The sequence below is a fragment of the Cryptococcus neoformans genome, chromosome 9 (genome assembly GCF_000149385.1).
Source record: "Cryptococcus neoformans var. neoformans B-3501A chromosome 9, whole genome shotgun sequence".
Taxonomy (NCBI): Eukaryota; Fungi; Basidiomycota; class Tremellomycetes; order Tremellales; family Cryptococcaceae; genus Cryptococcus; species Cryptococcus deneoformans.
This window is the reverse complement of record NC_009185.1, coordinates 109,464-131,372: the sequence shown is the minus strand read 5'-3', so window position 1 is coordinate 131,372 and position 21,909 is coordinate 109,464. Positions and strand designations below refer to the sequence as shown.

The following is a 21,909-nucleotide window of genomic DNA, read 5'->3' as shown; positions in this document are numbered from 1 at the left end:
CCTCAACTTCCGACACTGGCGCCCTCCCGTTGGTCCTCCTTCTCTTGCACCTACGCCTCAAGCGCAACCACAATTGCAGCAGAAACAGAGTTCTCATTCTTTGCTTACCAATGGAATGAGCAGTCTGTCATTGACTTCCACAGCTGGTTCAAAAGACAAGAAGGAGAAACAAGAGGGAGAGAAGAAGAAGAAGAAGTTATTTGGACTCAAGTTGTAAAGGGATGTGATGTGCCTATTTTGTAGTTCAATAATAATGAAACGAACATGCTGTACACGAGTCACATATGCGAATCTTGACCTCGCTTGGGCCTCGACATCATTAGTATCGTCATCAACTATCCCAGATCCAATGCATGTATACGGCGACCGTGTTAGTTCTGATGTCAGTGTTCTGTTGGTGCCTTTGCTGTTATTTACGACAGCAAGAATCATTATGCTGCCGATGCATAAATCGAATGATGCTCGTAATGCGGAGCGCTATATTTCCGTATGGTTGACTTTATACAATCGAGAGTGGCCTGTTCTTATGCGACATGTGTTTCTATCTCCTTCTCTTGGACTTTCTCTATGTAATGTATCAGCAAGCACATGGAAATAGATTGTTCAAGTCGCTCACAGAATCGGCGGCACTAACATCTCTTGCACCTTTCCGCTTCATCACATTCGGAGAATCTTCTTCACTCTCTTCCTGGGCCCTCGTTTGCCTTCCCCTCTTTCTCCCATCGTTTTCAACTCCAGCCCCGGATCCAGCACTCTCCCTTCTTGAGACAGTGGACACGACCGACGTTTTCTTACCTTTTCTTTCGTCGTCGAATTTCATATCCTCATCTTCTGATTCGTCTTCCTCTACTGTCAAAGAACCTCCTTGCCATGAAGCGTCTGTACCCTCAGGGGCCAAGGCTCGAGGATAAATCATATCTTGCCAGATCCTTTCTTCTTCTCCATCCAGTTCTATCGGCTCGTCCAAATCACTCTCCTCTTCCGAGTCTTTTTGCGACTGTTCTTCTTCATCTTCTGTCAAATGATATCGACTTTTAAAGTACGGCAAGTCAAACGTTCGATGAAAATGCTCAGAGTTAATTATTCTAGCAGATTTCGAGATATCGAGACTCTCGCCTTTCTTATTATTTGCGTTGCTGGGAGTTTTATTACTTGGGTTTCTTGTTTTCCGCGATTTTGCCCTTTGAGGTGAAAGATCGGACAATGGGGACGATGAAGACCGCGGGGATAAAGGGAATCGGGGGGACAATGTGTGCGGTGTGGAAGGAATAGATACTGAGCTCGATGATGCCTTGCGGCCATAGGTCTGTCAGCTGACTAGTTCCTTGACAAAAGGACAAAAGGCACGAACCATCTCGTCGAGTCCTTCTAGATCATACAACTTATCTAAACGCTGCCATAATAGCTCGATGGGCAACCAGGAACCTGTCCTTCGGTGTATCTCTGTCTGCAGTTGGATGATAAGGAAATGCTTGTATCTTCCTACTATCCTCCGTGGTAAGTTGATTGAATGTCGTTGAAGAGGAAAGAGGGTAGGTTAAGAGAGGAGTGCGAGTCATCAGCCGTAAGCATTCCGATCAGGTTGACCGATTGATTTGAACAACTTACAAGGTCGAATTTCTCCCAAACATCGTAGCATAGCTATCTCCCTAAACCAACTCACCATCAGCACCTGCCACTTTCATCCTCTTAATCAGCTGACACAAAGCCTACAAGTCAAGCTCGGTGATGGTTGGTGCTGGTGACGGCGCCCTCTTTGTCGGTGATACCGAAGCTGTAGCGGAGGTGGGCGGCATCCTACCAGCATGGAGAATATAGACTCTTTTAGTTGGTAATGGCAGAACTCGAGAACGATATACAAAAACAACGCACAGATGACTCGAGGACGGTGGTTGACGGGTGGTGGGCGGTGTAAGAGATCCGTGCCTGGATGACGTCGGGGTTCTAAGGTAAGCGGCGGCGACCGACATGAACTTGCCCACCACCACAACAAAATAAAAAGAGCTTCTTCTGTAAGCGAAGCGGGGTAGGAAGAACCTTCCATCATACGTACTTGTGAGACAAATCACCATCACTGTGGGAATTTTTCACGTGGACAGATCCGGGGCACACAGCTGGTTCGGCATGGACCTGGCATGGTGTCGGCGGAAGCGTGCACCCAACGTGAATAGAAAAAGGCACGCGACTGGAAAAGGGTGGAAAGTAGCATGGGAAATAGGCGCTGCATGCAGGCTGTCCGTTGTTTGGTTCACGCTACGCGGCCACGCAACTGGCTGGCGCACGCAGATGCACGCTGCATGCACGTCCTATGGCCATTCAACTGTACACTCAACTAAAAAAGTAGTCGTTGTCAGCAGCGAGAATCCTTTTCACCATTGCCAATATACATAAATACTTCCCCTCATCCACATTTGTCTTTAACCTTCCACATAAGCTAGCATCTCCAGCCATCTCTACCGTAACGCCCCTGCCTGCTCTCATCTCCAAGCGTAAGCTGCAATTCTTACAAAATATGGGAAAAGCTAACAAGTGGCGATGACTCAGCGTGCGAATCAGTGAGACTATCTCAATCTTCGACCTAGTTTAGACGCTTCTTTCAGTAAAAATGCCTCGAAGTAGTAATCACAGGGCGCCCAGGTAAGAGCTAGTCGTGCACTTGCGTTCCTGATTGAGGACTTGACTGAAAGATTTATTATCCCATTCTAGCTCGTCGGACAATTCCCATCGTAGGACAAACGATGTCATCGAAGCAGCATCTGTAGGACCAGAAGCGACCTTGGTGAGTGCCCGGGAGATGGATATGAGCCGTGTAGCTGCAACAATGGGTTAACCTCTGGTCATCGTAGTCTCAAATAGCCATTGTGCGCTGCCGATGTGTATTATGTCCTCGAGATGGGCGCATGATGCAGTATAGAACCTGGCTCAATCACCGCATAAACTTAAGAGTTCTCCGAGGCCGCCAATCAGCCCTTATCCTCATCTTCGGGGACAGTACACGATGTCGCTGCCCCCGCCCTTCCATCTGCAGTCCCTTCCGATGATTCCGTCTCCGGAGACATCTCGACCCTCGACACTCTCCTCCTGCTGGCCAGGCCACATCTTTACCAGATGATGCCTACCCACCTCCTCTTTCAGGTCAGGAGACTTCACAAGGCGGACCTGAAAGAGAGCCTATGGATATCGATGAAGGGCAAGGCTATGATGACCTTCTTGCTATCATGATGGATGAGCCTCTTCTTGAAACGGGCTTTGGAGGCGATGGAGATGGAGGTGTTATCCGTGATCGTCTTGGCCATCAGCTTAGCAAATGGCCTAACAAAATTCCCGAATCCTTGATCCCTCCTTACTCGTGCCGGCAACCCAACACCCAACCCTTATCAAGACAAACCCACCTTCCACACCGGATCAGCTGCAAGGAGTTTGCCTGTACTTTCCACCGTCCTTTTCGTCTTCTCATCTTCCTGATGGCGTTTGTAGGGCTGCCTCAGCGATTCGGCGACATGGTGAAGGCCTCATACAGGTCATCCTTGAGGTGGCTGTCACTGAGGATCGACAAACGTTGCGCCGGAGAGTACGCGACGAGCGCGATCTCTGGACGGGCGAGCGTGAAAGAATGTATCGCATCCTCGATCTTCCAGTAGAAACTTAATCACCTCGATTCGGCAAGAATGTTAAGACACTGTACGGTCAACTTGACATCGACCCTTCTATGGCCGTGCATCCCAAATGCCCAACCAAGGGGTGTCAGAATGTGTTTGTTGATGTAATAAGTAAGGATGGGTGGGACAACGTACCAGACAGTTGTCCTGAGTGTGACACTTCTCTGAGGGAGCGCGGAAAGCTAGTGACAGAGTTTTTCCCTCGTCGCACACTACAAGCCGAGTTGGAATATCTTTTCTCCCTTGATGGTACAGAACGGCTTGTTGAGGATCAACAAGTTTTGTGATCTCGGCAAAGGCAAGGTGATGAGCAGATGGAGAGGCCGGAATATCTTCAAGACGCGAATCCGGGAAAGATTCTCTGTCATCAGTTGGATGGATCATGCTACGAGGTCGATGATCACGATGTCCAGCGTGAACGTGGCTGTCTGGTCCTTACTATCAACGTCTCTATCGACTGGGCAGACCCCTCCAAGTCCCCCAATCGTTTCCCTCGATCCATGGGCCCTATCATGTGCTTTCCGGCCTCTACGAGGACAGTGGTGCCGCTACAATGCTGATGGGTATCACTCCTGCGCCAAATGAACCCCCAGGTTGTCTTCTTCACCGCCTTTTACTTCCTTTGGCTGTTGATATCCTCAGTGCAGAGTGTGATGGATTGTGGATTAAGACACCGAAATACCCCAACGGTGAGATACCTCTCACCGTGAATACTACCTGGATCCCTACTAACTGATATTTTTCTCTTGGTAGGACGCAAAGTGTACGCTAGGATTGGAACCATTTGCTGCGATTGGCCCGCCTCTGTCGCCGTCACCAGATGCGCCCATTTCAGGAGGAAGGATTCGCCTTGTCTCAAATGTCTGGTACGAGTTGGCCAATTGCACAGCATCAGGAAGCACCCGGCACGCTCAGATGTAGAACACTCGGAAGCAATGTTGGCTCAGCAATGCGAATTCCTTCGCCAGTTTGAGCAAGCTCCGCAGACAGCCCGACAGACTCATGTTGCGCGTCGGGCTGGACACCTAACCAAAGCCACTCGCGCTCACATTGAGACTCTAGAAAAGTCAGTCTTCGCCGTGCCCGGCCACCTCTCTGTCTTAGACCTATTTCCGGATTTCGACAAGTTCCTCCATGCTGTCGTTGACCCCATGCATGCTCTGCTAGAGGGGATTTTGCCATTCTACATGCGGAAAGTGCAAGTTCTAGGCAGATACTGTGGCTTGCCACCTGCTGGATGGGCGGAGGATGAGGATGCGGTGAGTCTCTCTGCTCCACGGACTCCGAGGGAGAGGGAAGTGTGTATGGAGATGGTCTGCGTGAAGTGTACGACCAGATGGTGGAGCAATCGGGCTCGTCCGAGGACCCACGGGCGATAGAAAGGTTACAGCGGTATGCCGCTCGTGTGCTGCCTCGGAGCAAGGTCGATGGTAAACCCATCCTGGCACAGACACATCTCTATCGCCTGGAGAGCATGATGGAGAAGTTATCTACCCTCCCTACATCGACAGAATAGGGAGGAAATTCTTCATCAAGCTCAGCAACCCGACCGCATCCCAGTGGAGTGTTGAACTGGTATTTACTCAGCACCTTCGTACAAACAGTCTCGGAGGGCAGTGTACAAGATAATGATGAGGAAAGACCAGAAAGTTACAAAGGGGAGAATTAAGATAAGGAATAGAGTCTGAACGAAAAAGACCACGTAGCCATCTATCTAAACGAGCAGCTAGACTAACTCTGTCTTGGAGAACATTCAGAGAGGTCTTGGGTCCATTGGTGATGCCTTGGCTGTGGGCAGAGGCCGCGCACGAAGGGAAGCCGCTTCCGCAGGAAGAACTGTCTGTAACGCTTAAGCTGTTTGCGGTCATCCGTTACACTTTACAGTCATCGATTTCGGAAGCACAAGTCGCTCAGCTTCGCAAGCACATCGATAGTTTCCGCGCCCTCGTCGCCAAGCTATACCCCTTCCTCCCTGCGCGCGTCACCAACTTCCACGTTATAGAACATATACCTGACGACATCCTGGCACACGGTCCGGTGTATGGCTGGCGGCTCTTTGCCTTGGAGCGACTGAATGGTCGCATCAAGCATATTAAAATGAATGGTCGGAACATGGTGTAAGAGCAAGCTGTGGCTCTTCGTGCCCTCCTTCGTGAACGTTTCGCCCTTCAACGCCTAAAGCAAGTCATGCGATCCGAGATCGATCCTGCCGACACCGCGGGGTATAAGGAGCGATTAATGGCTGGCTTCGGGTTGGGAGGGCTGGATGTTGGCGGAGAAGACGACGCCGATGGCCTCGCTTACTATGACAATAGTGGCCTCGATCAAGAGTTCTCCGTCGATCTTCTTTCTTACGGGAGAAGGAGCGAAGGATCTGCGGACAAGGAGGTCTTTTGCCGCTTCCTCAGGGACTATCTTTCCCGCATGGCGCAACAGCCAGACCGCCCTGGAGGCGAGGGTATCACCGACTCCTTCGAGTTCTATCACGAGCTGAGAGTTCGAGGATATCGTTTTCGACCTCTCGACCCGACCTTCAAGGAGGAGTGGATAGTCGATGGAGCGACGCAGTTACCTCGTCTTCTCAACATGGAGAATGCGTGTTCCTTTGTAGAGTGCCACCCTCCCCTACGTCGCTTTGGTGAACTTCATCAGCAGACTATGTCGGGCATCCTCTGGACTATCTTCTCCCATACTCGACGAGCTTCTGATGGAAGGACTTTGTCTCTTGGCGTCTTCAGGTGGTTCAAAGCACTCGGACATCTACTGGACCGGAGAGCGCCGAGTTGTTCGCCAGAATACCCCTGTCGGGCAAAGCCATCAATACATGCACCTGCCTCAAGATCCTAAGAAAACTCAGTACGATGTTGCCAATAGGCTCAAGGTCATCGGGAAGGATGTGAATATTGTTGAAGCTCCGGTAGTGGCCTCTACGGATATCAGTATGATAGTTCTTCTTTCAAATGCATATACAGTCATTAACGGTCTTGACAGGAAAACACTAGATACCCAGGTGTTTTCTCAACATTAACTCTCCCCTCCTTCTTCCCGATCCATGCGAAATCCTTACCTTCCATCCACCCAGTCGCATTGGTTAGTGTTCCGCAAAGATCTTCAGCACCATTAGGTACCAAGATCATTGTCACTATCCCAGTTGCTCGACATACGTGAGCTTACTGGTAAGGATTGTGGATAAACGATTTTGTCTTGGACTTTGCATGTAAATATGCATGGTACTATACTGACTGACTAGGGTAAGGTCAAGGACTTGCACATCAGACGGACCTGGACAGTGAGTGTCATTCTACTCAGGCTACAATGTCTCGCTGTCGCAGACTTTGATTCATAAACAACTCCTACACGATAGTACTTCAAACTGCCACTTCCAATCTCCTACATGGCCGCCTCCTCAATACTGGAACCTCCTTCCTCCACTTCTTCTTCCGTAACAAAGCCATTAAAGCTTCCAAAGACCTCGTTTTCTTGAGTGAAGTCGAAGTCCATCTCCTCCATCTCATGGCAGCTATCAAAAACAGGGGCTGGGGAAGCATCGAGATATTCGGAAAAATTGCTATACGCACACCCGCAATGGCTCGTTGGAGCTTTAATTCATATTGCATGGTGCCCTCCCCAAATCGACTTTTCCACAAGCTCCTCAAGGTGTAACTATCTAGTCGGGGGAGAAGTACAAGGCGCTTTTGAGGCCTTGCGTACACCGATGAGTGACGATGGCGGAGAATCTCCAGAAGCGGGCGACGACCTTGTGTTGACTGAGATCTGGTGGGGTCGGGTGGAACATCTTCATAAGTGGGAATGAAGGAGGAGTCCATTTTCTGCGCCGCCTCCTAGTCGATCATGCCTTTTGTATACGCAGCTGTTGGATGGAAGAGACCGTATGGCGTGTCTTCGAGGCTGCTTGGACCGGACCCGAGTCGGAGACCCATGGAGATCGTACGATGGTATTTGTAAGGCAGGTGGAAGACAGGAGTTGACCTGCGTTTCGTCTTGTCTTGGGCTTGCAACCAACTTTCGTAGCCAGTCCAAACAGCAAGGCGGATCTAGAGACAACGGTGAGTGGTCAGTTGGTGACTGTGGCAGAACAGGGCGGTCAATTACTTACTACAGGGGACCACCACCACGGTTCGATCTCCACCCAACCAGGTCTTTCTACCTTACTTCCATGGTAAACGTCGGAAAAAAGCAGAAACTCATTCGTACACATCATCCTCATCATCTTTTGCTGAGCTGGACATCTTTTCAACCACTGTCTTCAGAACATCCTCTATCTCATTATGTTGGAGGAAGTGAAGGTTTCGCAGAATCCCATTTTCTGGGAGCAATGCCCGTTCAGGAGGTCTCGTTCCTTGCAGCCGTGCAGGGATGCGCTCTTCCAATTGCTATCAAGCCATACGGAATTACAATACAGATCCATGGAAACGAAGCACCAGCAATGATAGGAGTAATGCAAGTACTTACCCTCGTGGTCCTCCCTTTTATATTCTTCATCCTCGCCTTTGCCTTCTTCCATCCAGCCCCTCAATTCGTTATGCGTTGGCTTGCTTTTAATCTGGACGAATTTATCATCTTCTAGGCATCTTCTGACGGCGGCGCTTGGCGAGATTCTCGAAGCTATAAACGACGAAGACGCTGTCAGCTTCGGCTTGCAATCAGACATAAATATCACCTCACAAGCCACCGCGAAGATCGGACCAGTTTGGACGCCAGGATATCCTGCCATCCTTGAAGAAGAACCCATCTAGAGCTTTTTCGTCATTGTAATCTGGCCAATTGTCGGCAGCGTATAGCGGCTTCGGCCCGTTTCTTGGCACCCCTACCATCTCTCGGACGACACCGTGGACAAGCTTCTACACATAAAGTAAGTTTGACATATCCTGTCAAGGCCGGGAGTGAGATAGTAATTTCATTTCACCGTCTGAGGCTGCCAATCCCGGAGCAGAAGCGGTGCGACCGCTCCGATTGTCGAGTGCACTCACCAGTATTTCTTGATCTGTTTCAGTTCTGAGTTTCTTCCTCTTCTCTCTTTCACTGATCCAACATTCCCTGTTCTCACTTTCTCCTCCAGCCCGGCACCTGAGACCGCAGAGCCTCCATTTCGGACGCCATATTGAGGGAAGTTTTATTGTAGATGCTCATGACGGTAATAAGTGTCGTACGCAAGATGGAGAATATTCACTTTTCCTTGTTCCTGAGCTCGCTGATATCACAAAAGGCTCGAGGTAAGTGTTTCTCCAAGTGAAGGTACCAATGCGGGACGGTTTTGGAAGTGCTGCTGCTTTGGAGGGTTGGGGGATCGAAAATCAGTGAAGCCAAGGAGGTTATCGAGCTCCTTCGCCATCGTCGCAAGGAGGGGCCCGGCTTCCCCCGAAGACTCAATTATTTCACGGATGGGTGGGCAGCAAGGGATGAAATTGTCATGTAGGCGTGTGTGACGCGAGGGACATGGTGTGAAATTGTGATATGTCGTGGTGTTAATATTAGTGTACAACACAGGTACGTATAGCGATAGCGATAAGTGGATGGTGGGATAGGCAACGAAAATCTGTAGTCTGTGGGGTGAGGTTTATATACACCGGAGCTTGGGAAGATGATGTCTGTCATAGTATACATTCGAGAAAGATCGGTAATGTTCGAGAAAATGGATGGAACGCGAACGAAATCGGGAGCACGAGCATGTTTCTATGCATGGGTTGAGTGACCTCCCCTGAACAGTTTCCCAAAACCAAAAAGATCTTCTCCGACCGGGATTCGAACCCGGGTCGTCCGCGCCACCTTGGAAGTTGAGTTCCTGAAAAGCGGATATACTAACCCCTGTACTATCGAAGATTCATTGTGATGGATGAATTATGTAATTATATAACTCATAACAGTCTAGTGTCAATGAGCTATCGACTGTTGATTGTCTCCGTCGTACGTCTCCTTCCCAAATGCATTTGTTTGCTATATGCCGGCTCTATGTCTAGTGATGCCTTACTGGCATAGCGAGCAAAAGAAAGGTTACTGGTTTAAGATGCAATAGGCAACAGCAGGCAAATTTGAGCTACCGGACTCTGTCAGGTCATCAGGCCGCCGGAGCAAGGGGATGGGATTGGTAACTGCGTACTATCGTTCACCCACCTTGGTCAAAGGCTGCTTATTGTCGACTAGGTCTTCGGTAGCCCGACATCTTCTCGCCATATATCCCCGGCTTACCACAAAAGTGGCGACCTTGTTGTGAAGTGTCTATAAACGCATGAAGAAAAGAAAGAAACTATTTTAGAATCTGAAACAATATGTAAAAATCAGCCACACATCAGCCACGCCACAAGTGGTCTCTCTCCGAATCCTCCGTGTCCCAGGCTCCCATTTCCTCGCTCCTCTAACAAACCTGAGGAGAAGGTAGACGAGGGGTCTGGACGGCGATAAGTGTCAGACGCCGACATTGGCTTGAGGAGGTTGAGCTGCTCAAGTTCGGAGACTTTGGCTATGGCTCTGGCGTCGTAAAGGTGTTTTCACTGGGGAAACTCGCGATATCTACCTCGGTACGCCTTCATCAGCTCACCCATCTCCTGAAAGACGTTGTTGGCCTCGCTGACGACCTCTCCGCTTAGCTTGTTGTGTGGAACAGGTATTTCGTCAGCATCTTCGTACGAGCGGTCTCGGAGAGCAGTGTACAAGTTAGTGATGAGAAAAGAGCAGAAAGCTACAAAGAGAAAAACTAATTTAAGGGTGTAGAATTTGAACGAAAAAGACCGCGTGGTCATCATTCTAAAACGAGAAGCTAGACTAACTCTGTCAAGTTGATCTCGTAGAAGATGTCATCCTCCCTCAGTTCCGCATCCAATCGCAAATGGAAAACGCAAGCTAATTGGGGGTTCAGCTGTGTAAGGCTCGCTGGGTACATCCCTGTGATCTTTTCGTTCGTTGCCAAAGTCTTGCTCGATAACTTCGATACTTTGCTTCGGCATGGTTGTACGTAGCCTCGGCCTGCCAAACCTTGGATGGCGGCAATTTCTAAGTTCTAAGTTCTCGATCTTCTACATGAGATCGTCAATACCAGTATCAGCGGCATGGCGGATGTGATTGTCTTGACTTACACACCGGGTGCCTGGGCTTCAGCCTTGAGTGTCTTCATGAAAGCCTCTGATCCGGAAAGATACATAGACTGAGCCTGCGGCTGATGCTGCCTTTGCAAGTATGCCCGATGTGACGGAGTTTAGTCTAGCTGCTCTTTTAGATAGATGACTGCGTGGTCTTTTTCGTTCAGACTGTGTCTGCTTCAGTTGAGCGAGCGCAGAGCGAAGGGTTGCAAGGTAGGAACTAGGAGATGAGCCCTAGCCGCGTGTTCGATAAGCCTGGGGTTAGTTTAAACATCTGGGTTAAGAGACTCGCGAACATCGGTAGTGACTGCATCGTCGATAGAAACCTACTCGTGCAAAATGTCAAGCGTCTCCTTCATGGGAGGATGGTCGTTCTTTGGGTATGTCACCTTGCTACGAATGAACTCGAGCTGTAGGTCCTTGCGCTCCTCTGGGATAAGCGACTTGAAGAAGTATTTGTTAGCCAAGGTCTTAGCGGTAGTGTCGCACATGCTTCGACTAATCCTTTTCGTCAAGAGCTGAAGCTCCTCCTTCCTTCCGATGAGGTCTTCGAGTAGAACAAGTTTCCTGATGGACCACCTGGCAGAGAAGGCCCTAAATTTCATCGCCGTCAGAAGCCTTTGATCCAGCCGGCTACGATAGTTGTCCTCGAGATGTCATTCCTCGAGAGCTTCGACCTTCCTACTGTCAAAATACTCGAGACAGATCCTGATCATGTCAGGTGAATGGACAGCGCAGTCAGCAGCCTCGCGCTCGAACCAACGGAGGTCGTCATTAAGTGTGGCAGAGGTACCATCCCATACGTTAGCATCTCTACCACCCGGGTTGGGCATCCTACTCTTGTAGGGCTTGCAAGTACTCTCGTATCGTTGTACCTTATAAGCATCTTTGCGAACGGAAGCATATACATGTTCCGCAGCAGGATCGTTGTCAACGATGAAGGTGTCCCTCCGGGATAACCTTCCCCCCATGTTAGGGGCAGTCGTCACCTCAGGTGAACGACCAGGGAGTGCGCTAAGGCTCGTTCCCAAACCAGAGGCATGGTCATGCTTGGTAGTTTCGTTTTTTTCTTTTTCAGACTCTGGCTCACACCAGTTGGAAGTCACCACTAGTAATAGGACCAGTAGGTAGATTATGGGTGGGACTCGTCAAGTCCGTCGGGTTCCCCATGCTTGTCTCGTTCGTCGGGATCTTCGGCACCTTCTGAAAGCAAAGTGGTTTGAGTTGTGTCTCTAGTGGTCGAATTAGGCAAGATAAAAAATAGGGGAAAAGAAGAGGCTTTGCGATAAGCACGACAGCCTGCTCTGTGTTTTATTTCGGCCCTGCTACCATCAGTCCCCGAGCGTTTTTAGTTCGTGATTTGCGCTAGGGTCTCCAAACACATTTGTATTCTTCGGAGCCAACCCCCAAAGCTCAAATAACTCCGTAGTGTCCGCAGACAATTACAACAGCAATAATTACAACAACACAAAACGATCCGTGCGCTGCCATGATCTAAAACGCTCTACTCACCTAGAGACCTACCTACGCCCGCGGTGATTCGCCTCAGCGGACGAGACCCCATATGTAGGGTTAGTCCCAACCACCAGCACTCCCTGGCTATCGGGATTATGCCCTCCCGTAGGGACGGTAGTTATATGGCGGAAAGGATGTTGTAGGTGTAGTATGCGGCAGTAGGCAGGTGGTGTCATGTAGCAGGCTGGCATACACCACTAATAGTAGGTCCCGCGGTATGGGTATAGTAGTTATGTAGGGTGAACAGTTATGTGAGGTCTGCCTAGTAGTATTGGGTGTAGCCTATGGCTCGCTATGAATGTCATGAACCACTAAGAGTGATGTGCACTATGTACCGACGAGATATGTATGTCGACCCTTATTAGTAGTACAGCCTACTAGATAACGAAGCCTACTAATCACGCGCTACTAATCCACATCATATATTACAACTCTGCTGCTCCTCGCTCCTCCTATCTCTTACGTAATACTCAACTCCTGTACCCAACGACCCGTAGCACTACGAGTACAACGGATATGCAGGGCATGGCAAAGATGGGATGTACATGCATGATGGCAAGGGGCGGGTTTCCATACAAATTACTACAAGTTATAGACATATTGCATAGAGTATGCAGCAGTACACAGTCTACCAGACACCAGGTACGGGTATCAGTTCATTTTTCGGCGCACGGTTGTGGTGGTGTTGACGATTAAGATGGGATGGAGAGAGCTAATTGATCGCAGTACGAAAAGCGAATAAAAATGATGTCTTTCCTCCTGATCCTTAATGTGTGCTAAACCAAGGCAATAGTATCGTAGCCTAGACAAGCAGTATTGGAGCGTGCTTAGAAATTAAAAGCATCATATGCATACTCTGTGGTCTGTGGTCGGTCTGCTGGCTACCTCAATGACGACCAGAAGAGACATCTTTTTTGGATTTGAAGTTGGTGACGTTCGTTGATCATCAAAGCTATTCCAAGTTCGAATCTCATCCTCGGAAGCAAAGATGCCCCCTTTCCCGTAAGCAAACACGCCGGACGCTTTGCCGCAAAGATGTGCGCGCGCCGATTGGGATCAATTTAAAGGAGAGTTTGTGCTGCTTTGAAGGAACATTGCTCGTTGTTACTCAAAGCGAATTTGGTTATCGGAACCATACACGCTCATGAACATAGTGAAACATCACGATGGCCATAACAGCTGCCGCACCTCAGCCGCACAATTACGGGAGAGAAGGGACAAAGGGAAGAGAAGATGGAACTGGCGGAAACCCAAAACCGAACAATGAACCCTATCCGATAAGGAAACCGGAAAGGGCAGATATTTTTCTAAACGGGCGTAATGGGCTGGCGAGAAAGAAGGAACAACTTTGAATAGGTCCCAGTTTAACGCAAGGACCCTGAGAGGGCGCCAGTTTGGCTCGGGATTTGCGTGGTGGTTTGGCCGTTGCCACGTTTCTCTGCTCGCGACTAGTCTAGATTTCTGAATTGTAACCCCTGGATCTAAACCTCCCACGCTCGCTCGTTCTTCGGTCGCAGCTGTTAACCTTCTCTTACACCGCCAACGTTCTTTCCCGATTTTGTCAGCTTTGTCCATCCCTTTCTTTTTTCTTTCCTACTTCTTCACCAAACGCTTACATCCTCCCCGCCCATACCCTCAGCTCCCACTCAAAATGGCCCCCATCACTGTCAAGAAGATCTGCTGTAGTGAGTATCAGCTTCCTTATGATACCCCTTCCGCGCCCAATGGCTGCTTCCGATCTTGCCATATGTTGCAGGATGGACGACAGCGTCTACAGATAGTTTGCCATCCATTTATTCCTACTGTTTCCTTGGAGCGACAAGGATGGTGCTGACCATTTCTCTTCTCAACCTCTTCAGTCGGCGCTGGTTATGTCGGTAAGTCACATTCTTTATAAGACGTGACGCGTCGCCCGCTGACCGTTTATCATCCAGGCGGTCCTACTTGCGCCGTTATGTACGCGTGGCATCCCTCTTGTACCCTTGTGGATCATTTGCTGACGCGTTTTTTACCTTGTTCTTGACGAATAGCGCGTTGAAGTGGTAAGTGTACATGTCTCGTTTCTTCGTTCCTCCACTCCCGACTTTTCCCGCATCTTTTGCCAAAACCTTTATACCTACCCTCACGCCATATTCTATACTATCCACCGTATTGTCAATAGTGGGTCCTTTGCAAGATCGTTGGCTGACCAGTTTTATACAGCCCCCAAATTCAAGTCACCATTGTTGACCTCAACCAGCAGCGAATTGACGCCTGGAACTCTGACAATCTCCCTATCTACGAGCCTGGTCTCGATGAGGTTGTCAAGGCCACCAGGGGCAAGAACCTCTTCTTCAGCACTGATGTTGACAAGGGTATCGAGGACGCCGAGTGAGAATTTTTGGTTTTCTTGGAAAAGCTGTTGGCTAATACATAGTAGCCTCATCTTTGTTTCCGTCAACACCCCCACCAAGAAGTCTGGTGTCGGTGCCGGCTACGCTGCCGACTTGAAGTGAGCCCTTTTTGTCTTTATATTTCATTTACAAGCTCACATCTCAATAGGTTCCTTCAGCTCGCCACTCGACGAATCGCTGAGGTCGCTACCTCTTCCAAAATCGTCGTCGAGAAGTCCACCGTGCCCTGCAGAACTGCCGAGTAAGCTACCAAGTCTTGTTTCCGGATTTCAACTGACATTTTACAGGTCTATGCGGACCATTCTCGAGGCCAACTGCAGGCCCGGATGCCATTTCGATATCCTTTCTAACCCTGGTAAGGTATTTTGCGATAGTTCCACAAACTGTTCTAACAATTGTTCAGAGTTCCTTGCCGAGGGTACCGCTATCTCCGATCTTTTCAACCCTGACCGAGTTCTTATTGGTTCTCTCCAGACCGAACAAGGTATCGATGCTTGCCAAGCTCTTTCTGGCGTCTACGCCAACTGGGTTCCTAAGGAGCGAATTTTGACCGTCGGCCTTTGGTCTTCTGAGCTTTCCAAGCTCGCTGCCAACGCCATGTTGGCTCAGCGAATTTCCTCTGTTAACGCCCTCTCTGCCATTTGCGAGGCTACTGGCGCCAACATTGACGAGGTCTCCTACGCTGTCGGTAAGGACACGCGAATGGGTTCCAAGTTCCTCAAGGCGTCTGTCGTAAGTGTCATCGATCAGAGCCTGAATGCAACTCACGCAATTTGTCGTAGGGTTTCGGTGGTTCTTGTTTCCAGAAGGACATTCTCAACTTGGTCTACCTTTCTGAGTCTCTCCACCTTCCCGAGGTTGCCAAGTACTGGCGTGCGGTTGTTGAGATGGTGTGTCTAGCCTACTTGCTCTGTAAAAAGAGTATTGCTGACATGACTACAGAATGAATACCAGAAGAGCCGATTCGCCCGAAAAGTTGTTGACACCCTCTTCAACACCATCACTGGAAAGAAGATTGCGATTCTTGGTTGGGCCTTCAAGAAGGACACTGGTGACAGTGAGTCGATGACTGTTTACTAAATCAAGCCTTTCACTGATCGCAGAACAGCCCGAGAGTCTCCTTCCATCGGCATCGCCAACCACTTCTTGTCCGAGAAGGCTCGTATCGCTGTCTATGACCCTCAAGTCACAGAGTCTCAGATCTGGCTTGACATGACTGAGTGGGTACATCGATCAGTTCTTTGAGAACATTTACTAACAGTGTACGCAGCTACGGAGAGATTCCCGCTGAGCCCAGTATGTGTTGAAAACTTGTCTGTCTTTTATTGGCATCCACTGACCTCATCCAACAGTCCAACCCCACCTTACAATCTGCAAGAGTGTCGAGGAGGCTTGTGCCAACGCGGAGGCCATCGTCATCTGCACTGAATGGGACGAGTTCAAGACTCTTGACTGGAAGAAGAGTGGGTCACTCAGCGGCTGATCGTTGGAAAATAACGCTAACGTTTGCTATTAGTCTACGACAACTGTCCCCGACCCGCTTTTGTCTTTGATGGTCGACTCATCCTCAACCGACAGGAGCTCACCAACATCGGTTTCAAGGTCGTCACTATCGGTACTGGCGACCGTATTTAAGGCGATAGTCGAAGGCGTTGTTTGAGTGCATGATCCTTGTATCCATTATACTTCTATTAGAATATATATAGCAGTCACAAAACTAGCGATACCCAACATTCGTGCTAGTCTCCTGCAAAACATCTTTGTCTGTTGGTTGCCTTGAAATCCATAGAACATATTATGAATCGGCTTTATCTGGGTTATCAATAAATATACGCGACGTGATTATGGGTTGACGCGTCTGTGATGTCTTCGTGTATTTTTGTAATTCTGACTGCTTAATATGCTTGTTATCTTCTATTTCTTTGACCACTTTTGATTGCGTTCTTTTTGCTCTCGACAATGACCGCAGAAATTGCCACCGTATCTCTTGATGTCTTTTTAGCAGACCCATCGTCCAAAGCCGCTCAACTGGAAGCCCGTAACGCTGCTGAGTCTCTTATTCGGACAGGGGCGTTGATCGTCCGTGACTCTCGTGCACCCAAAGAAGCAAACGACAGATTCCTTGACCTGTTTGAAGACTACTTTGCCCAGTCACAGGAAGCATTGAAGGAGGATGAGCGGCCAGAGCTCGGGTTCCAAGTGGTAAGCAGATACGAAAAGTATTCGTACGCTCTGCGTTAATAAGAATGATGCGATATAATGAGTAGGGTGTTACGCTGGAGAACACAGAAAAGCCGAAATGCTCCTCGGATGGAGACTGTAAAGCTATCATTGCGTCACTTGACGCTTCTGAAAGACCGCAAGATCTAGAAGGCTTTGGTGCAGACCCGAAATGTCGGTGAGTTATGGCTGCTATTATACGGGTTTATACCATCCATCGTACTAATTTACGTATTCACGCAAATCAGGTTCTTCCACCGGATGTCGGAAGTTCCGCCGTACCAAAGCAACTTTCCAGTACTTGAAGCACCGAACGTGACTCCGCGAGCATTTGAAAGGACGTGGGAGGAGAGAGTGAATGAATGGGGAATGTTTATGAGGCAATCGTGAGTCTAGAGGTTGGTAAGTGGCTTATGAGGATTGCCGCTAAAGATTGTGTGTTTCAAGGGTAGAAGGGGTCGCAAGGATGGTTGCGTTGGGATTGGATATGGAAGAAAGGGCGTTTTTGGATGCGGGGCGTTATGGGTGAGCATACCCATAAAGACACCTCTCTTTAGTTACAGGAAGGGAGAGACTAAATTTGATGAAGATCACACCTGCTCGCACCTACTGCCACGGATTTAGAAAAGTACGGAGAGCTTAACACGTATGTACCCCCGTTCTGTACCCGACGGTCGATGATTGATGGAATCATAATAGTATTTGTGCCGGCTTCCATACGGATCTCAACTTCCTTACTATCCACGGCCAGTCACGATACCCTGGACGTAAGTTACTCACCTTGCTCCTAACATTTCAAGGTTCTGACGTAAGTGATACAGTGCATATATGGGCTAGAAATACAGGGAAGAAGATCCAGGTGAAGATCCCTCCCGGATGCTTGCTTGTCCAGGCAGGGAAGCAAATCGAATGGCTGACTGGTGGACTTATCAAAGGTCAGGCAATCGCTTATGACTTGACACAGGTTGCTAATGTGAACGTTTATCATAGCTGGCTACCATGAGGTCGTTTGTACAGAAGCTACTCTGCAAGTGAGTCGTTTAACAAAATATGCCAATCAGCGACATAGCTAAGTCGAGCTATGAAGACTCTCAAAAGACGAAAGTCAGAGTTCCCCGACCGACCTTCTATCCGTATCTCATCAACTTTCGTACGGCCTACCAATGCTACGAAACGGCTGTAGGTTATTATGGCTGACGGCTTCATTGTAGTTTTGGCATCTCAGTCCCGATTACGAGCTCTCGCCCATCCCATCCTTGCAACGAGAAGCGGAGAAACGGTTTGGGAAGCAGGAGGACTATGGGACTATGCTTGTCGGAGATCAGGTTCGGAGGTAAGTCGGGCGGTCGCCGCATTGAGAAACCTGTACTGACTCGGAAATTTAGGGAGTTAGGTCTCATTGCTCTCATGCCAGCGTGATGGACAGGACAGTAGTTGCCTGTGTGAGGAGCGCGTTATTCATTTAAGAGGCACTTTTTTGATCCATATAATACCGCCTTGAACGGATTTCCTAGAGTTCTTGATCACATCTAGCGGCCTTGTATGTAAACGTGAGACGGCGTAATGATTCAAACTGAATAATAGTCAGCCGTAACGTCTCATGGGTTAGGCACGTACGTAGGACAGTCATATTATTATATCATGGATCGATCATCTTTCAGTTCTTTCATTCGGTTACTTCTCTCGGACTCGCTCATTCGGCATGACTCTGACACATCTTCTATCTTCCGCCTATCATGAAGCGGCGGCCTCCGCTTTCCTCGACATTTGATCCTCCTCATTCGGGAGTTCTCACTCCGGCTTGCCAAGCTTCCCAGCTTCCGTCGTTGTTATCAACGACGACATTTCGCTCGTCTTTCGCTGACCCTAGCTCGTCTCCCCATCGGCATCGTATTCTCGCAACATCTATATTCCCATTGTGCCCCGTTCACCAGTCCTCTGCAGGTCATGTAACTCATGTCAATGATCTGCCCGTTCGGCACGGTCCGACGGACTTCATCGTCCTACTTCGTATGTGTAGTAGCCCCGTCAAGAAGTCAGCGGAGCTCACCCCGTGGCCATCCACTTCAGCACGATCGACATGAATGATGATATTCGACCGAAATACGCTAGTGCAAAATTCCATCATGTGACAGAGACGGGCGGAAGATAGATATACCGACCTATTGTTTACACTCTGGTTTACATTCTGGCTTACACTCTGGCTGTTCACCAAAACATACATTTATGACCATGGCAATGGGTGACATTGGGCATCGGATTCAGTGGGCCGACGAGGTTGTCGATCTTGGCTTTGAGTACGCTATATATGCCCCCTACGTCTCGTCCTCTTCCCCCGACACCCCACTCGAACACAAGTGACAGAATGCTTCCTACGAATACTCTTTTCTCTGTGTTGCTGTCTCTCGCCGTTGCGTCTGCTGCTGTCGTTCCTCGAGATGCTTCAGCGTCCTTCGACCTGAACTCTGGTAGTGGTACTGCTGTAAAGGACCCAGCCCCTGTTGCTGTTTCGTGAGTCTTCTACATCGCTACCTGCATCATGATGCTTACATAGGTATAGCATCGAGTTCTTTACCTTCCCCGGCTATGTCCAAGATCTCGACACTACATCACAGTGTCTAAACAATCTCGACCGGGCTGCTGGCGCAGCTACTCGAGTCCGAATCGGCGGTACGACCCAGTACGTCCCTTGCATACCTCCCTCTCTTATCGCTAACCATTCGCACAGAGACCGAGCAACTTACGATCCCACGTCTTCCTCTGCCGTCAACTACTATGTCGCCGACCCTGCCGATGCCCCTGCTAACCTCACCTACGGCCCCTCCTTCTTTGACCTTGCCAGCAAGCTCAACGGACCCACTACTATCGGATTGAACAGGAGGTTGAACAATATCAATAATACTATTGCGGCTGCGGAGCAGGCGGTGAAGACGATGAACAACTTGTATGCCATAGAGCTAGGCAATGAGCCAGACTGTGAGTCATATCTCTGTCGCCCATCGAAAGATAATACTGATAGGAAAGGTAGTATACTCTTCCTCTGACCCCATCGCCGACGGTCAATCCTGGACCCCCGCGCTCGACGCCCAAATCCAAGTCGACTGGCAAAAGCAAGTAGCGACATCCCTCAACAAGAAAGACATCATCCAAGGGGGAGTATTCCTCCAACCTCCCAAGTTCTCCATCCAAGAACTGGGTCCACTCGAGCAGTCCTCCGGTTCTATTGACTATGTCAAGTCTTGGGCAGACCATGCATACCCACAATCCGCCTGTGGAGATTCAACGACCAATCTGGAGGGTCTACAGAACCACACGACTATTGTGAACTTTGTGAAGGGCTTCGAGGCTGAGGTGACTGCTGCAAAGAGCCTTGGCGAGAGGCCATTGTTCTTTGGCGAGACCAACTCTGCCACATGTGGAGGAGGTGGAATCTCGCCTACTTATGGGGCTGCTTTGTGGATTGTGGACTATGTCTTCCAGAGCGTCAAGCTTGGGTACGAGAGGCTCTACTTCCACCAAGGTGCGTTCGCTCTGCCGCTTTTTTTGGTCGCAGAAGCTAACTAGACTGATAGGTACCATCGGTAACAGTCCTTACAGCTGGTGGGGCAAATCTAACGTCTTTGCCCCTTACTATGGTACGCCCCCCCCTCTCTCTTTCGATCTCCTTGTTGCCATACTCACATCCATACAGGTGCATACTTTGCCGCTAGCGCACTCAAAGACGTCACTTCCATCTCCCAGATCGATGACGGCTCCTCTCATGTCGCCGTCTACGCCCTCCACTCGCATGACTGCATCTCCAAAGCTGTTGTCCTCAACACCTTTTACTATCCCAACACTACCACCACTGCCCGTTCTTCTGAGGACATCACTCTCACCGGGTTACCCAATGGGGTGAAGAAAGCAAAGGCGAAGCGGTTGACGGCGGAATACTCTACGTCTCAGGTGGAGTTGGGGCAGGTCCCGACGTTCGGTGGACAGACGTTTGACAATGAGTCTTGTCATGTGCAAGGGAAGGAGCAGTATGAGACGGTGGAAGTGAATAAGGGGCGGGCTACCATTAGCGTCGCTGCTTCCGAGGCCCTTTTGATCTACTTCTAGGTGCTTGGACGGTAGATACTGTGTTCTTATAGTAGTATAATAAAATGAAAGGAAATAAGAGATATAGGTAGTAACAACACATATCCCACAAAGAGTAAGAAGCAGTTTCAAATGTAACAAGGAATTGGTCTTTATCATACCGATCACTGGCCCAATACAGGTACGCTACACTCCCTTGCATCATATTCGTAATAAACAGTATGGAAACCTTCCAATATCCTCTCGACACCTGATCATCCTTCTTGGAACACCTTTTGCAAAGCCCACGCAGAACCCTAAATAAGGAAGGACACCCCAGTCCATAGCTTTCACAAAAACTTATCCTTCATCTGCCTCCACAATTCACCCGGCCCTTGATACCGGATTCGCATCGTCGATAGCTCTCATTTTTTCTTTGGTAAGAGTAATGTCTTCGACAACAAGATATTTTATGAGGCGCTCTTTCTTCGAGGAAGTCATGACGATGACAACGCTACAGCCCATGTTCGGCGATGCGTTATTTTTTATTTTTCAAGAGGAGATAAACAGGGTCCATGGTACACTTCTTCTTGGCTTTTTTCGAACAAGCCAACCACCCCCTCTTCCGTCGGCTTCACCACACACTAGCCTTTCGCAATATTATTAATAGCAGGTTTGTTTACAGGTCACCAGGTCAGACCGACGTGAGAGGGATCGATTGGAGTCGAGTGTCCCAGCAGGCCACGGTCCGGTGTTCTGCTCGCTCCGTCCGTCATTCAAGCAACTCGGAGATGTTGCGATTTCGCCCGGCCCTTCGTTTCCTTCCTCCAGGCGAATTTTGATCCCAAAACACAGGATCAAAATCGGAGATTGAATAGTACTCCGTCTATCGATGCACTAAGAGTCGATGGTCTTCGGAGAGGACACTGCCCGAGGGTGGCCGCAGTCCCGGCGCGGGTAACGAAGGCA

General features: G+C 49.3%; 5 protein-coding genes and 1 non-coding gene across 6 annotated transcripts in view; 4 read left to right on the top strand and 2 right to left on the bottom strand.

Annotated features, from left to right (window-relative positions):
- CNBI0410 (hypothetical protein) overlaps nt 1–217 on the top strand; it is a gene marked incomplete at both ends in the record, with an annotated part of 3,016 nt that extends 2,799 nt beyond the window's left edge. The window contains one exon of the mRNA XM_768334.1: nt 1–217. This exon is cut by the window's left edge and continues 160 nt beyond it. Within this exon, the coding sequence (XP_773427.1) occupies nt 1–217 (217 nt within the window).
- Nucleotides 218–541: 324 nt separating this feature from the next.
- Nucleotides 542–1,796, bottom strand: CNBI0400 (hypothetical protein; the record flags this gene model as incomplete). The annotated part of the gene is made up of 5 exons (XM_768333.1): nt 542–565; nt 617–1,291; nt 1,352–1,485; nt 1,609–1,649; nt 1,714–1,796. The coding sequence occupies 5 exons, from the start codon at nt 1,794–1,796 to the stop codon at nt 542–544; spliced, it is 957 nt and encodes a 318-aa protein (XP_773426.1).
- A 7,611-nt stretch (nt 1,797–9,407) lies between these two features.
- Nucleotides 9,408–9,500, bottom strand: CNBIt020. Its single transcript is given in 2 exon segments — nt 9,408–9,443; nt 9,463–9,500. It is a non-coding gene; the product is annotated as a tRNA-Glu (tRNA).
- Nucleotides 9,501–13,919: 4,419 nt separating this feature from the next.
- Nucleotides 13,920–16,296, top strand: CNBI0390 (hypothetical protein; the record flags this gene model as incomplete). Its single annotated transcript, XM_768332.1, has 15 exons — nt 13,920–13,953; nt 14,128–14,145; nt 14,203–14,224; nt 14,299–14,310; nt 14,471–14,638; nt 14,688–14,759; nt 14,810–14,902; nt 14,949–15,016; nt 15,065–15,393; nt 15,444–15,551; nt 15,604–15,718; nt 15,770–15,881; nt 15,923–15,957; nt 16,014–16,124; nt 16,178–16,296. 15 exons carry the CDS (start codon nt 13,920–13,922, stop codon nt 16,294–16,296), a joined length of 1,416 nt encoding a protein of 471 aa, XP_773425.1.
- A 324-nt stretch (nt 16,297–16,620) lies between these two features.
- On the top strand, nt 16,621–18,300 carry CNBI0380 (hypothetical protein; the record flags this gene model as incomplete). The annotated part of the gene is made up of 11 exons (XM_768331.1): nt 16,621–16,863; nt 16,929–17,059; nt 17,130–17,267; nt 17,329–17,406; nt 17,471–17,527; nt 17,581–17,648; nt 17,703–17,816; nt 17,872–17,912; nt 17,969–18,031; nt 18,093–18,214; nt 18,267–18,300. 11 exons carry the CDS (start codon nt 16,621–16,623, stop codon nt 18,298–18,300), a joined length of 1,089 nt encoding a protein of 362 aa, XP_773424.1.
- Nucleotides 18,301–19,189: 889 nt separating this feature from the next.
- Nucleotides 19,190–20,982, top strand: CNBI0370 (hypothetical protein; the record flags this gene model as incomplete). The annotated part of the gene is made up of 6 exons (XM_768330.1): nt 19,190–19,392; nt 19,442–19,561; nt 19,610–19,857; nt 19,910–20,401; nt 20,454–20,516; nt 20,573–20,982. 6 exons carry the CDS (start codon nt 19,190–19,192, stop codon nt 20,980–20,982), a joined length of 1,536 nt encoding a protein of 511 aa, XP_773423.1.
- Nucleotides 20,983–21,909: the final 927 nt, after the last annotated feature.